The 17,043-nt window shown below is 40.2% G+C and overlaps 1 protein-coding gene across 1 annotated transcript; it reads right to left on the bottom strand.

The window, feature by feature from the left end:
* Positions 1 to 31: 31 nt before the first annotated feature.
* On the bottom strand, positions 32 to 16,031 carry LOC129580632 (probable G-protein coupled receptor 158). The gene is made up of 11 exons (XM_055471240.1): positions 14,639 to 16,031; positions 5,302 to 5,473; positions 3,874 to 3,994; positions 3,509 to 3,661; positions 2,676 to 2,942; positions 2,438 to 2,547; positions 1,834 to 2,048; positions 1,591 to 1,729; positions 1,217 to 1,322; positions 938 to 1,150; positions 32 to 838 (listed from the first exon to the last, which is right to left on the bottom strand). Exons 1-11 carry the CDS (start codon positions 15,315 to 15,317, stop codon positions 287 to 289), a joined length of 2,727 nt encoding a protein of 908 aa, XP_055327215.1. The 5' UTR covers positions 15,318 to 16,031; the 3' UTR covers positions 32 to 286.
* Positions 16,032 to 17,043: the final 1,012 nt, after the last annotated feature.

Raw genomic sequence — 17,043 nt, 5'->3', positions numbered from 1 at the left:
TTACCAGACGCAAAATAGTTTCTTTTGCGATCACTTTATTTGTATCATTATTACTCTAACATAATACTGCTCTGCATACATCGCGCGTCGGCGTGTGCTACTCTCGTAAATTTCCGTATCGGTATGGAAATAATCTTTCCGTCGCTTGCCTGGTACATACAGTACATCATCGTGCGCATATTCTGTAGGTCACAGTCACATATGCGTGGCAAGAGGAGAAATACATACAAAATACCAAGCATCTCAACAGACAAAAAAACATCTTTTGACAATTTTGAAATTTTGATTATATTGTTATTTCGAAAACTTTTTTACTGTTTCTCAAATCAAATGCTTTAATGGGAGCATGATTCTCCACCGGCTGACTGGTACAGTTGGGCGTCAGCAGCGGCGTTTCCGGCAGCTTCGCACTGGGATTGGAAGGAGAATTGGCGGGCGACGTCTGATTGGATGGAAGATAGCTATGGGGGACGGCATTGTGCGAATTGACCATGATTTTGGTGATGGTGACCAGTGGCGTGGTGGGCGTCGTCACGGCGTTGACCGCGGGCGGCAGTAGCCGGTCTTCTACCGAATGCTCATTGTTGGTGTCGGTGTCGCCGGTGGCCTCGGCGGATGCCGTGACCAGATCGTCCGTCCCGTTGGACGGTGAACTGGGCATGGCCGGTGTGATGGTGCCGGGATTCATTGTCGTCGCAAAGCTGACCAGGGAGGAGGGATCGGCGGCCATGGCGGCCTCCGTCATGGCGCAGAGCTTCTTGGTTAAATGAGGGTTGCCAAGGCGCATATTCTTTGATTTGAGCAATTCTAATTGAAGATACAGGCGCTTGAACTCGTCCTGCAACAAATTATGCTGACAGTAAACCACCCTGCACTTGTCGCACCCCCCGAGGTCTGACAAAGGTCACCGCTTAGCAACTGGCGTCAAGAAATATACCTGTATTTCTTGTGGCGTTAAGTGACCAGGCAGTTGACCTTTGTAAGAGTCCGTATTGAGCGTGGTGGCCTGGGAAACACTGGAGGAAGTTAATGGCAAGGTACTACGCTGGGTTTTTTTGGTAATAAATTTCCCACTACTCCGTGTTTGTTCGATATTTACACCGGTCGGCTGCTCGGGACCTTTCCCGAGACCTTTGTACACCATGTACGCCTGCAAAGAATTCAGTTGTTTTTAAGCGGCATGCAGGCATGTTTTTATTTTTATATAACTGCATACTTTGCTGCCAAACAGTAATACCAACACGACGGTCGTCGTGAGCTGCGAATGAGCAAAAAAGATGATGTATAAGAGATCAGGATCGGCGTTCTTCTGAAGAAATAACCTACAGACACACCAGAAAACGTTTTCTATTAGCACTCTGTTTATGCGTTCCAGCTGTCACTGACGATACTGAAGATTGATGGTCGTGCTAATCACTAATTACAAAAATATTCATCCTGAATAGAAACGTGAAGGATTACTGGAAAAGGTCAGCAGCTGCCGGCAATTACGCCTGGTCTATTTTCAATACATCGGAAAAAATATTCGCGGCCAAACAGTCGTGTGATTGATCATCGTTATATTATTGCATATATATATAATATACTCACATGGATATATTAAGAAATAATGAGAGGAGAAATTCATTGTAAATGGCCCAGCTGATGAATTTGCTTTCATTAAACTCCGATGGAGCTTTGCGAACGACAAAGCACAGTTTGATGCCCCAGAGTAGCAGAAGTAATTCGCCTGTAACGAGATGGCAGTACAGCGGCGGTGCAAACGGTTTTTGCATCATAATAGTGTTGATTAGGGTGAAAACGCAGGAAAAATGAACGGGTTAGGAATTGTACCTCCCGCTTGGCAGTAATCCCAGTAATCCGTCGTACATAAATAGGCTTTGAGATTGTTCTCCGTCTTAACGGTCCTAACGATCGGCGGCGACAGAACCGTGCGGATGGTTAAAAATGCCCCGAATGCAGCTACGATCGCGCAGAGCCGCTTTACGAGGTTGTTATCCGTAATTTTCACTCTTTGAGCGGACCGGACGCGAAAGACCACGGAGATTCTGTCGGCAAGAAGAAACCACAACATCCGTTATTTAATGCGAATTGCTTCTGTGTGGCGCCGGTCTGACTTGCCATCTTCAGTCGGCGGCACAGTGACTATACGGTTATAGTAACCAGCTAAATAAGTGCTTAAGAATGACGTATGAGAAGCAAGAAGCTTAAATTATTTTTTTAATGCGCAGCATTGATTTACGGATCACGTGCACAACTGTCTGAATGCTTAAAATTTGTGTACAGTTGAAAATACTTGCGCAGCATTAATTTAAGAATCGTAAAAATGTTATACGTAGAAGGATGACAGCTCGTTGTATTTGCTTGACCGTAGTACAGTGTATATTCTATAAATCTGATAATCGAATTATCTGCATACAGATATTACAGAGCGTACCTCCATGTTTTGAGCAAGAGAGCACCATACGAAACGGAAAATCCAATGCCTCTGAGCCAAGTGCGAGTGTTACACAGGACAAGAGTCGGGACGGGAAATAGTACTACAATCTAGAACACATCAAATATGATTAGGTTGGATACGATTGTTCGGTATGGATTTTTTAATATATATGTGGCAGATCGGGAAAATATACGGTATAGCGCATGTGCGAGTGATATATTGCAGGAGTACATACTGGTCCATATAATAAGAGCGCGCCCAGTAATACTAGTCGCAGCAGGACGGGACTGGCGGCTTTGATCACTTTAACTTCGGCATAGCGGAAAGTGAAGTAAAAAAGCACCGGAAGACATGCCATGACAATAATCACGGCCACAAGAATGGCCGTCCGCAGTGTCCAGTTTAAGCTGGCAATACAGGGCGTGGCATCTTTACAACCCTCCGTGCAGCCTTCCGGGCACGGTAAGCAGAGGAAACCGTCTTCGTATGAATTATTCAATCCCTACAAAAAGAGTTTTTTAGCTGCTGTTTATACGAAATCGTAATACATGTACTTTTGTAAAATTATAAACGTTTAATTAAATTCTGCGCCGGTAGGTAGATTACGTACATATTGGAGCGCTCTGCACCGAATTTTCTGTACCGACCACAGAAGCCTACCTCCTTGTATCGAGAAAATTAACAGAATCATATGTTGCGGCTGAATATGAAGCAATTACATTTAAAAGCACCTATGGTAATTGCCTTATTGATTCTGCGTGACAGGCCTTTGCTGTCCAAAGGAAAGAAGACCAGTAGAAAAATGAATATATTGTTTGGTAAAAATTAATAGCATTTATTATCGTTCATTAATCAGGGTGCGTAGCAAAGGCCTGAGCTTTCAACACGTATATGAAACTCTCTGATTGCCAATATATCGATCCAGCTGATTACGCGTGGGAAAGCAAAGCATTGTTGCCGGTAGGAATGATTTGTCGAAACGCAAGGCTTTTCGATTATAACGGTGTGTATTAATGACTGGGACAACGGAAGGGCGTCGAGGAATACAAAAAGGAGAGTTTGACATACCTGCTGGTATTTCTCATATTCCTGCTCGATAATGGTGCCATTAAAATAGTTGCGCCCATCGATATAGGCCGACCTGTCAGGAAAGTAGAATCCCTGAACACATTGACATTTGTACGATCCACGGCTGAAGCCTAAGCCGGAAATGGGTTCGCACTACGAAAAAGCACATATTAGTCAACAGAACATCCATATACAGTATACGCATACTGCACGCGCCGTTGACGAGGCTAAATGCCTGATAAATGCTGAAAAATATTTGTTTGTCAGTTAATGTACCACCGCATCCGTCGTAGATTTACCGGAAATTTTAGAAAGAGCATAGACATTAAAGATCAGGTCATTAAGGTGCCCGACCCGGCCTGTACCTGTGTGGTCGTTTTGCACTTTGCCGAACCGGCAAACACATTGGGCTCGGTTACGCCGGCTTTTGTTGGACATTGGTCAATATCGACTCGCCGGAGATCAATGTCGATGCCACTTGTTCCCCTAAAAATGAATATGTTCATAATATCAATGACTGAGCAGCTGAAAATTATATGCAATTTGGAATTGTCATTCGCACAATTATGTAATTGCAAGTAAAACTCTGTAAAAGTAAAACTTCAAACTGGAACTACGTGAGAAATCAGTTACTCATATTTATAGGCAATAGATCGCAAGACGACTCAAATAAAGCAACTGCAGTACTGGCCGCGGACAGTAGCGGTATCGTGTTTTCTGCATTTATAAGCAGTCGTTAGCCAGGTGGACATAATTTGACTGATCATTATCGTTTCTTTATTCTGGAATATTAAATGGGCGATAAAATTCCTTTTGCTTCTGAATGTATTAATTGCCATGTTCTAATCTCTGCTCATACGGAGCATTCCAATTTAACAGTGTGAAAGGTCACCGTTTCATGCTTCAGCAATCGCTACATCCGGGCTTTACTACCGGTTGAAGAGCGGATTTCGATTATACCGCATCGCTGCCACAAGTGGGTTACGCAAGAATCAGTGCAATTGCTTAAATTTCTCCAGTCAGAACGTAGCATATCCCATCTTTAGTGGCCTTAATATTTCATATAACCAGCATGAAGATTATGTTTAAGATCCTTTCCTAATCCAGTGTTTACAGTGATAATTCGGTTAAGTTGTAAGGTTCTGACATTTGAGTCGGCCTTGTTAACTTGCTGATCCTAGCGCCTCGAGGTGACATTATGCATTTCATGACGATCGATGGGATTTTACTTCTCATACATTTGTTGACTCAACTTTTGACTTGGAAGGTGTCTCCACAAGAGTCTACACAGTAACCCACTTATGACAATAAGAAATCGGCTACCGTATAAATAATCAGATTAACTTCATTCGAAATCAATGAAATTCAACCTGCTAAAGTAATAACTCTCGCACTTTCAAGGTATATTTTTTCGTTGTGTTCTTCCGTTTTGTTAGAACTAGAACTCGATTTAACAGTTGGTTTTAATTATCAAATTAATAATTTGAAAAGTTTTTTTTCCGTAACTAAGTAATGTTATCATTGTAATTTTTTTAACATAAAATTCACACACAAAATTTTGCATTTTTTCTTAAATAGATTTTAGGCATTTTATTGTTGTATTTGTATTGCACAGTCGGTACTGATAGTTGCACGTTGTACACATAGACCGAACTAAACGTGGTTTTTCCCTTTATGGTTTGTACGTATCAGATCTGTTACGTAAAAAAACTAGTCTCCTCCGAAGAATCCTTAATTTTTATTCACGATGAGCAATAAGCATGTGTTTTGATGTGGAAAACATTTATACTTACATAAAATGGTACTGTTGTGTAGTCCAGTTAAATCCAAAGAAAGGCACAGTGTAGGTCATCATCCATATATTCCCTCCGCCGCAATCATAGTACGGCTTACTCCAGTGACCATCTTCGTACGTAACCAACACAATTTCCTCGGTTAAATTGTGCTTGAAAAAGTAGTTTTCACCTGCAAACCATAAATTATCATAACCCTATTATTAAAAATTTTATCATGTAGTTTTGGAAGTACAAGGTGTAGATGCTGCAGTATAACCGTAGTTATTTATATTAATGTAACATGCATCACTGCAAGATATTGCGCTACTAATGTATTTGAAATTAAATTATTTGTGCCGCATTCTTGCATTTATCGATAACTTTGAACATTTAATAAACACTGCAAAATATTTTCCAGGGTGAGAAGCAGAAAAAAATATGGAAATCGATAAATCGATGTGCACATGGTCTTGCAGAATAGCTTATGAATAAAATATTATTCTGAACCATACAAGTTTGAATCATGTCGATAGTGATCAAATTTTAACGTTTAGAGACGCCAATGGGCCTTTCTGGCTAACAAGTGCAAAGGCAGCGTGCGGTTGTAGTAATAACTATAATATTGTTTGTTGCCCAGCTTTATATTAAATGTCAAATCGGAAGGAGTTGGCGTCGCGCTGCAACACAATCCACAGAAAACCGGAGCAAACGGCATATACTTCCGGAACAAAGTGAGGAGAGCGCTAGGACTGTTTCACAAGATAGGAGGAATAAAGTGGAGCGATTGTGATGAGTTTGTTAAAACTAATGAGCCTCCTGATTACTCAAGGATAGGAGTTTGTTAATGTAGAAAGCCCCGAATGAGCTCATTTATTGTATGTCTGGATGTATATGCTGTTGCGGCAACACAGTGCATGTGTGGTGTGTGTATGTGTGTCGATTTCCCACTGTCAGCGATTTCCTTTCCGGCTGCTGCTGCGGGTGCGGAACGGACAACGGGAACGAAATCGATATTTATATGTATCTGTTGCTCTCGGATTGTGATGCAAATTACAGATGTGGATGCGGCTAACCATAGATTTCACAAAGCGTTCCGCTAGATAAAGAAACTTTCCACCCAAACTAACCGATATCAATTTGATCAATAATCACTAGCATGGAACCAATACAATTGTCTTTGTGCCACTTCTATATACTTGTGGCGGAGCCGGAGCAATTTGATAAGCAAGACATGCAGGGTGACCAAGTTAGAATGAATTGTCATTAATAATTTACCGCGTAATAATATAACCAACTCAACGTTAGTTCAGTTGAGCATTTGATCAAATCGGTGATCAACGGCGTAGATTGTACCGATACTTCGCTGTGGTTGCAGCTGCGGCACAGCCCAATTAGAATCGGTGCAAGTCTTGTGCAAAATCGTTAGACTGATTTTACATAAAAATTTAATGCAAAACAATAGATTCAGAACATTTTGTATAACGTGCAAGTGTGTCATGAGTGCAGCTATTGATAAATCATCTATAATTATGAAAATCGATTACTTGGTTTTGCAACAGCTGTAGGTTACGAATTTGCAATTGCCCGGAAGTACAGAAAAAATAAGTTGCAAATGCAGTAAAGATATACGTATAGATAATATAAAACTGAATATTTTTTTATTATCATTACCGCAGATGCAACGTGATCTGTCATACCGTAAACTTTACTAGTTGTACTGTACAATACATTTATACGACTGCATAATGCGTACTGCGTAGAGTGTGCTTCTGCAGTATACATAATTCGTAAAACTGCTGCGGACTACAGTACGTACGTAATTATCCTGATTAAACAAGATTTCGTATGTCCGATACCCACCATCAAATTAAATTAATTTATTATTGAAATGCACTGATTTGAAAGCTTTCTCAGTAAAATTTGAATTTGGTGTAAGAACGTACTGTAGCGGTTTGCCATTACTGTATGCCCTATATTTTAAAATTTGCTATCTACTTATAAACAAATAAGAGTAACGTTTGACAGCTGTTTTCGCGTTTCAGTTAATTTTAATGGCCTCTTGCGAAAAAATAATCTAGGTTATTTAAAAGTGTAATGATGTAACGTGACCAAAAGTTCGGAACAGAGAATAGATAACGCATCGGGTCAACGCAATTTCAGTTTCAGTTGTAAAATGATCTTTGCCGCTGTTTCTTTTTAATTTATGACCATGGACACATGAAGTAATATGCATAATATGTAGCATGAAATGATGGCAGACAGAGTAAAATATACCGTAAACTCACGCAAGCACATTAGGAGAACACACTCATTTACTGTAGCAGCGGGCAGTTTCGGAAAGCCACGCTTACGAAGGTACATGAAGAATGGTGCGTCTTTTGAATGGCTTTCATATAATATGCTTGTCGATCACGCATTTATTTCCTTCCCCAAAGGACTACAGCTGTGTCTATGGATTGTGGCTGTATTTCCGGCACCAACGGTGGTCCAGAGCATGGTTACGGCACATAAACGCAGCAGGGACATTCGCGTAGTGCTAGCACTTCACAGCGCCATAAAACAGTTTTCTGCTGACATTGCAGTGGCCAAATGGGTTTACATCGTAATTGAACGTTTAAAACCATTGTCCAGTCACAAATTCCACCCCTATTGTTTTGTGTTTATGACCTTTGCATGCAAATATATTTCTGAAATTTAAGTGTATTTGTTTAACACCCACCGAGTTACTTGAATCACAGAAATATAATAAAAGAACTTGTAGAATTAGGGACGTTCGTTATATGTTTCCGCAGGAAATCTACTCGATATTCGGAAGTTAGCTGTTGTGCGCCCAAAGTCCGCGATCATTTCATGACGGAATTCTGCGCGTCACTCACTAAGAATGAACATCCTGATAAAACTGATTACGACAAAGTATTATTGATTGCCAGCCAAAGAACATTAAGGGGTATTTTATAATTCATTAACAGGCGATGTGTCATTCTAGCGAGATATATTCACGATTCTAAATTTTATTGGGAAATTTTCAATAACTCCGCGTGTGCCCGGCTGGCCGGCGTTGTTATTTAAACAATAAAATACAGAAGCTCGTTGAGCGGATGTCAAAGCTGCATATGCGCGCAGTGAATTAAACGAAATTGATGAAGTCTCCGATAGCCGCCTGGATTCGGTCAAATGCACTTTTCCAAAACATTACACTGCAATAGATTGTGTGCACACAGTGAACGACACTGCAATAAATAATATAATTTCATATCTGCCACGCAAAATGCGCATAATGTACGGGCGTACTACATCCGTACATGTATTGTACGTATAATATTTTCAGTTTTTCAATTCACTTAATAGTAGCAAGGTACTAGCAACAGTGGCTGTTTTTTTGTACCGCCCAACATCTTTACACGGGCATTTGACTTCATAAGTTAAATTTTTAGTGCATCTTGTTAGCAACTTACTTAGCAGTAATAAACTGCGCATGTGCGCATATTACGGACTAATACGGGCGTCTGGAATGAGAAATCAGGTCGTGTACAGATGTTTTTGCGCATGGTCAGAACTGGAAGAGAAGAACTTTGGTGTCTTATTTAATTTTTCAGTCGGATCTGCTGCAATGACATTCTCCGGAACTTATTTTCACTGATGTAAGGCTATAAGCCGCCCATGACATAACGAAATTCTACAGTACAATAAAAAAAGAAACTAGGTTATTTTTTTATGGGGACACTGTTTTGTTACAATAGTATAATTTGTCTAAAGTACAAATCTGCTGTACTTTGGTTAAACATGCAATACTCATACATCTCGCATTAACTCGTATTTATTTCGTGGTGTAATTCATGATAAAAGTGCCGCAACAAGGCTAGCGCCGGACGGGATATCGAACTTACGCATGACTTGGCGTGAATATTATGTATACAGGAAAAAAATCCATGGAGCGAACGTGCCTGATTTCAGTGGGGTTTGCGGATAACAATCACAATTGTAATTAGCTCCAAACGTCACCGTAAAGCAGCGGTAATCCGCAGATCTGAGGTTTTTAGGAAGCTTGCCTGCAGGTGTCAGAAATTCTGAAATACTGCGAACTCATTGTCTGATTTCATTTGTTAAATTGCACTGTACTCTCGTGATTAAACAGCGGTTAGGGGACGTCGAAGAAGCTACCTGAAGAGACGGTATTAATAGTGGGCATGCATTAATGTGCATGCTTTTCCCAGTGGCATTCTGGGTAACCAAACGACGGGATGCCGATAGCTGCGTCCACGTGAATGACTTATATGCATATGCAATGCTGATCATCCTAGGAGGAATTAAATTTCCCAGAAGGAAATCACATTCCCTGCGTGTGAAACTGTAATTGAACAATGACCGCATATCGACGACTCGAATTCGAAAAATATATGCAGTAAACAATTTAGAAAGTTTTAGCCGAACAGTCATTTATGTTAATCCCTTTTTGCTGCTTTTATACCAGACTGTTTTGCGATGAACGTCCATACACCCTTTCATAATACTGTAATTTAGTTTAATGAGATGAGACGTAAAATCCTAATATTTACACCGGAAAGCTTTGTAAACAATAAATTACCATATTAATAATTAAGGCACATGTCGGAACTCTAGCTATCAGGAAAGAAGAAGCTGCAGTAAACTAATTACAGTGTAAAAAATAATCCAGTACTGTATCGCGCATTCGTGCAAATATATTATTAATAATTACTTTGTATACTTCTATATTTGAGCCGTAATCTTGTTATTCCAAGATGTTATCGCGTAGTAATATATACGATATTACTGCAATCAACACAAATTTTTGTGGCGCTTGAACTGGAAGGCGCTTTCTGCAATACATGTCAAGTGTGACAAAGCGCTTTAAGTGGCATGTAGAACCCAACTAGCGGATTTGTTCGAAAACTTCCGCAGCATTTTCTGTTGCAGAACTAAAATTATCATAATAAGCGGCATATAAAATTCATCGAAATCAGTACCATTTCTAGAGTCAGTGGTCAGCTTGTTCAAATTTCACGAACACCTAATAATATTGTGTTGTGGATATACATTACCAGAACCGGCAGAACGCATACAAAATATATACGTCGGAGTTTTATTTAGAAGTTCGAAATGACAATTTTTCCCTGACAAGTCGTGTAATCCGTGCAGAATGAAATTATGTGATCATGTTCAGTCCGTGCCCGAGCCAAGGGTTCTTTCGTTGCCTGTTACGAGGCCCGAGGGAGAGGAAAGCGCGCTAATCAGAGCATCTTCAGCGACGCTCACCAGCAGACCTTAATCATAGATCTCTTTCCCTCTGTTTTTCCACATTGATGCGCCTGGTGCTCAACTAACGCCCACAAATTTCATTTCGGCTAGTGATTTTTTTGACGCGGCTTTTCTTTCATTCCGTAATGCACATTTCCAGCACATATATAACATTATGTTGGGGTTCTGTTTTGCAAATTTCATTAACGATGACTTGTAATCTTGCTGTTTGTATCCGTGGGTTAAGCGCTTTTCGTGTACTTAGATTTACTAAGTACGGTGTGTAACATACAGAGAAAGGTGCGCTTTTATGCACAAAGTTTAAAATAGCCATCCAGTAAATAAACCACTTGCTAGTGAACATACTCGTACTATGCCAAAATCCGTAGTAATAGTAAGTTTTTTTTTGTGCTGTGCCCTATGCAATATCCAAAATTCGATTAACTTTTGTGGAGAAAATTGCGATGGACCTGAAAATATTTGATATACACAAACTGTTTCGTTCGTGCCGGTGCATGATCGACTTTCCATTGAAGTATACCTAACTGAGTGCATCCCCGCCAAGTTGGGTTCATTTTAAAGTGTGAACCGAAGTGTTGTATTTACTCCAGAAAATTTTGCAAATTTCTGTGCAAGTCGAAAACGTTTTTTCGTTGCAACTGCACGCTAATAACTTATCAAGCGGAAGGTATGCGCACAAGAGCGTGTGCACTTAAATAACAGTGCGGTCGATAAGTGACAGTATGGTCAAGCCATCGATTTTCAACTTTTATGATATTATATACGCGGTAATAACCTGATTATTTCTTCCATTTTTCAAAACTTTAGCTTACTACATCTGATCTCGATCAATACAATAATATTATAATCAGCTTGGCTCCCAGTCGTTGTTCTCCTAAAGATCCCGTTCGATTGGCGTACATCCAGAATAATCACCGTAGCAGTGCTGAGTACGCCATTAATGCCCTTTTTAAGAACTGATTACATGAACAAATATCACCTACAAAGTAATTACAGAGTAGGTAGGTACTGAATAGTGTCGCTTTGATTTTTGTGATGCACTCTGAGTAAAAAAAACTGGAGCCATCATTTTTGAAACACCAAAAACGTCCTAAACAGTACTCCATATTTAAAATATTTATATGATATTTTATCTGCAAGAACCCTCTCGGGAATGCAGACTTTGAGCAATAAAGTGATCAGAAATGACAAGCGTGAATTTTTGCTTCTAATGCCATAGCAATGCGATAGCAATGCATTCAACCCATTTTGATTTTGTGACAATCACGTTTTCGTCAGCAAATTAAATGGATCAACCTGCATTTTTTATTTATTAAAACTGAACTCAATTTATTTCTGGAGAAAACGCTTTATTAACTAGCTTCTTTCATAATTATTCATACGACGAAATAAGGATACGTGCGAGGTACAGTAGGATGATGTAACCTTTAAACTCTTATAATATAGGCTGTTTGGGAAACAGCTTAAGCTGATGGATGAAAGAGATGCCTGCGTATGTTTTCAGGAATGATGCAGAAATGTTTAGAACTCATCTGATTGAGAAAACTTATTTTTACTGCTGAGAGATGAGCCTGGCAATGCGAGGAGATCTTAGCCGGCAAATTATTTACCAACAGGCACACTTGGGAAGTGCCATGCGTCAAGTTGTAACGGTCATGAACTGGCTCTTCCGCAACATGCTCCCTCGTCACACTTTAACACACAAGTGAGTACACTAATTACTAGTTAAGTATCTTTGCGGCGAAAAATGGTTCCAATAATATTTTTTGGAGATTGTCTGTCGCAAGCACTAGCAAACCTTAAAATAATATTCGCTTACGCAACGCAGTATTATGTACACGTTTTTGAGCTGCAGAGGATAATTAAAGGTCAACCGTCCAACCATGGTACACAGAATAATTCACTCGATCATTAATGCAAGGAGACGGTTTCGCAAAACTAAAAAATAATGCATTTTTAATAATTGCATAAGTTGCTAAAACTAAATGAACAGTTTTGATAAAAGAAAACATGGTTGTATAAAATCGATCAGTTCTGTATAGGTCAAAAACATTGACCGATTGAGAACCTAGTAGTCCACAAAAAGACTGAAAATAGAGCCTTCTACCAAAGTGCATTTCATTGTTCAAGTGTCTGTTTGGCAAGATCGTATTACACATGCATCGGATCACAATATAGCACCATGTGCTGCCTAAACTCAAGCAAAAACAGCATATCCACTAAATTCAACGATAAACAAACCTTATCTAATGCCGCATGCCGCAGCAAGTCTCTTAATTTGCACCCCAAAACGCCGCTTACTTAGCATACTCAGTTTAAATCTGCGATTCGTATTTTTAAATAACCAAAACTTTTCATATTTATAATTTAAAAAATTATTCAGCTTATCACTGAGTAGCAGATTGTTTTTCCCTCACCAAAAAGTATTAAAAGTAATAAATGGACAGCTGCAATCCAGCGTGGTGGATTGCAAAGTAGTTTAGTAGGTCTAGCAGAGAGAAGCAATGGAAATCAGCTTCCCGAAGGATTAAAGTCGGTGAAACGATGGAATCCGATACATTCCGGATATTCTTTTTCATGACGTTATCGTCGCAGAAGCGGTAGTGATATTTTATGTTGCTCTTGCCGCCACACAAGTATACATATACTGAACAGATCTTAGTAAAAGCCATATTGCCGACAAGTGTTGCGTATGAGACCCACAAAGCATTGGGTGATGGGTCGCGGCTAGAAACGGAAACGTCATGCCCTTCCGGTACGGCGGTGGTCTGTTATGATTTACTTGGCTAATGCAAAAATAATTGCGTCAAACAGTTTCTAAACATTAGTTAGCTTTTTCCAAGCCGTATTATCCAAGAAATTCTTCTCTTTTAGCGAAAAAAGTTATTGTCAACAAACACTGCCAGTTTCAAAAACAGTCACTGCGGAATATTGATGCTTATTAAACGTGTAACTTAATATTATAATTTCTCTCTCCAGTTAACTCGTAATATGTAATTTAATATTCATTCATTGACTGTAAAGATGACCGGAATGCAAGTATTAATATTTTTCTCCACAGGAAGAAAGTCGCCTGTTAGCCTCTAATAATTACAGAAAGCGGTAGTTCTACGAGTCAATCATGTTCCACTTCATGCTTTATGGATTGCGTGCAAATGCTTATTTGAGTCTACTTCAGAAGTTCATTCATTTTTCGATAACAGGACTGCTACATGCTACAATGTAGTGTGAGTTTATGTCACACGGATTTCGCTTTTTGGATAGACGTATCCTGGCCAGCAGTACTCTCGGCATTCATGGCCAAGTACTTATACAACCCTCTTCCGTAGTAATAATAGAAAAACAATTTTTTATCCTGTCACTAGATGACACAGTGATCGTTCATAATCGGCGTAACATGCTGCGACAGATGAGTCGCAAGTTATTACGTTTTTTGTTTTCCCTGTAGTATCTCTAATGTGATTCTCATCATAATTTTATGAGCAATGAAAAAAGTCGAACAAATCGATTGTCTTAAACGATAATCGGAAAATTCTTGCAGTTTAACTGGAAATTTTATGCTTTTCTACAGTACTTGTTTTGCTGAACACCGTTTAAATAATTAATTGCATAAATGCTTTCGCGCAGTTACATATTTTGCTGGTATCGTAAATGCAGTTATACGCAGCTGGCAGCGGACCACATTTAAGACCGAGTTATTTTCAGTGTGATGTAGACTAACTACCGATTAGCTTCGAATTCTTTAATCAAGCCTGAAAGTTTTTTCAAGATTTTCCAAAGCCGGAACTTAATAATACTGTTAGTCTTCATCGATACGGAAATCCGCTCGCTTGACTATTCAATATGCAAATGGTCGTACAGTCGATTACCGGCATAATTCTGCATTTATTTAAAACTCCAGATTAGTCGTACTCTAGATATATGCACTCACTTAGCTATTAGGTTTACAAAGAAGATTTATTTACTATCGCATTGCATTAATTAAAGTGTTTTTGATATAGGCCATTTCTGATAGTTTTGGATTTACTTACAAATATACTTGTGAATAAAAGCATAATTATGTAGAACTTAAACTGACCTCTTCTAGTGTTGTTATTGCTGATCATGCTTCGCCGTATTGCTTCAATTCCCTTCTCCTTTGGTTTTTCAAACCATTCATTTTTGTCCGAGGCTTCATAGACGTATGATTGCGCCAAATCCTTCGTAACAATTTCTAAGCTATTTGGCATCCGCAGTGCGAAAGGGCAAAAAATATCATAACCGGGATAGCGGTACCAATCATAACAGTTGCCAGCTGAGTAAATGTTTTCATTTAATTCTACCATTGTACGGACCGCTGCGTACAAAAGATATTCCGTTTGGTTTCGTAGCAGCGGATCCGTAGTGTAGAATATATCCGGGGAATACTTCCACAATCGTGTGAGCAAATTAGCCCGATTGAGAGCAATCTGGGCTTCACCGCTAAATTTTTTCACACCATATTGATCAACCACACCGGTAAGATTAAGTTCCGTACCCGGTGAACAGTTCTTCCTTTGAGACTCAATCAAACGCAATACAGTGGACACTTTATCAAGACCGCTCTGATTTAAATACAGTAGATTAATGTGTTTATCTTTTATCTCGGCGCTTGTCAATTCCGCCGTAGCCGATGTCGTCGTGGAATAATATGTAGGAACATTAACAATATTACGCTCATCACTTTGGCCATGCACAGCTATAGAAAACAAGAAAATAATCATAAGGATCACTTCCATAATATTACACTGGCATCCACGGATGACAGAGACCGGGGCCGGACGGATGATTAGCCTATATCATTATATTTTGCAGGAAAAAGAGCAAGAAAAACGATAGATACAGATATTGGGATAATATAATGATCAGCTTAGGATAGCAGGTAATCAGTGTAAATACTCTCGATCGGCGTGTCGACCAAGCCGGTAATCAACGATATGCTCCGCTCTCCAGCTATCCCTGCTTGCCATGGCGGATACGCGCTGGAACTGCGGATAGGATGGCGCCGATGGGAATATGTACACGCTGTGCTCGTTCGCGGCGCACAAGCACCCTTCGACAAGTGTAACACAGAATGGCAATTAACTGGAGACGGAAATAAGAAGCCATTGTAAACGATGGACATACAAACACAGGATACAATGTAATGTACACGTAGATCCTGACTGGCCGTAATCGGCATCGGACAAATTAGCCGCCAAATGTAGTTAGCGGCTTAATCGGTGCGTTACACATGTAGACACCTTCGGCTCGCGGATGGACAGATAACCGTGACGCCACAATTGATTAAAACTCGATATTATTTGTGTAATTAACCGCCATCGGAATTCAGCCAATGAATGACCATATTGCGGTTGGCATCAGCACACTGCGACGAAAAATGTAGCAAACCACAGCAGAAACGGGCTAAACTGTGTGAGCGCGCGCGCTGACATAAGGAAAGTAAGCGCACGACCGTAATGCGTTGTTCTGGCAATCGGAAGTTCCAGTATGGGGACTAATGTACCGCGGATGACATTTGCATTGAGCCAGGGAGGTGTGTACGTAGTCGCACTGCAGTGTGTACGTACAATCCAGGGATCGGCGTGCGGCCGGGCGCCACAAGCAACAGTCGACGCCTACATTTACGAAAATGCCAAATCAAAAGCCTACAGGTCTTTACAGTGGTCAGATTGTAAATTAGATATGATTAGCCACGGATGAATTGCAATGATATGGGTAGGTATGATCGCGAGGGATACATGCTGGCAACATATGCGGCAGGGATTGCCGCTAACGTTGTTTCCATTACGCACCTCCATAATTTGAACCACTTATGTAATTCACGTGCTGCGCGCGTAATTCATGATCACATTCTTGACAAAAGACCGCAAATTAAAACGCGAAGAAAACACGCTGGGAAAAAAATCGGGATAAACACTGGGCAATAGTGGGAAATTCGGTGAAGTAACACCATCCTGCTAACGTTTTGTTATTTCTGCTCTGCGCAGCGGAACCACACACAAAACAGCTATGCACTTGCAGGCATCTTGACCGAATACGGAGACGCGTATGCCTTCCAGCAGACGGTAGAGTTTTGACAGTTGACAAATCCAATATCGGAAATTCATGGAGCGAGAGACATATTCACGGCATAATCAGTCAACACCTTGTTCACTTGTTTACACCGCAATTATTAGTGCGGCATGGAAGTCTTCCGTTGTCATTTATTTGCGCTTTCTCAAAAAGTCAATGTTAACAGAACATCCGGTAAGAAAAGTTATCTGATGCTCCTGTGAGCGAATAGGATGCTTTCCCAGCCTATTCGCCAACAGCGTAATCCTTTCCCATGTATACTTCTACGCTGAAGACGAAGGTCAAATATACGGACAGCCGACAGCGGTTACAGAACACGCAGGAACAGATCTAGCTATGCAGTATAATTTTATCGGCTTACAGCAGCTACTCTAGCTAGAGTACGTATAA

The sequence above is a fragment of the Paramacrobiotus metropolitanus genome, unplaced genomic scaffold (genome assembly GCF_019649055.1).
Source record: "Paramacrobiotus metropolitanus isolate TYO unplaced genomic scaffold, Prichtersi_v1.0 Parri_scaffold0000004, whole genome shotgun sequence".
NCBI classification, from domain to species: Eukaryota; Metazoa; Tardigrada; class Eutardigrada; order Parachela; family Macrobiotidae; genus Paramacrobiotus; species Paramacrobiotus metropolitanus.
The sequence above is the reverse complement of the archived record's forward strand: the minus strand, read 5'-3'. Positions and strand labels throughout refer to the sequence as shown.

Bases quoted from the DNA above. Each gene is read 5' to 3' on its own strand.
- LOC129580632 (XM_055471240.1), bottom strand. From the start codon at position 15,317: ATGGAAGTGATCCTTATGATTATTTTCTTGTTTTCTATAGCTGTGCAT. The intron at 2,943-3,508 runs GTATGTCAAACT...CTCTTTTTGTAG, and splicing joins AATATGAGAAATACCAGCAG to GGATTGAATAATTCATACGA. The intron at 1,323-1,590 runs GTGAGTATATTA...GTGTGTCTGTAG, and splicing joins TTATTTCTTAATATATCCAT to GTTATTTCTTCAGAAGAACG.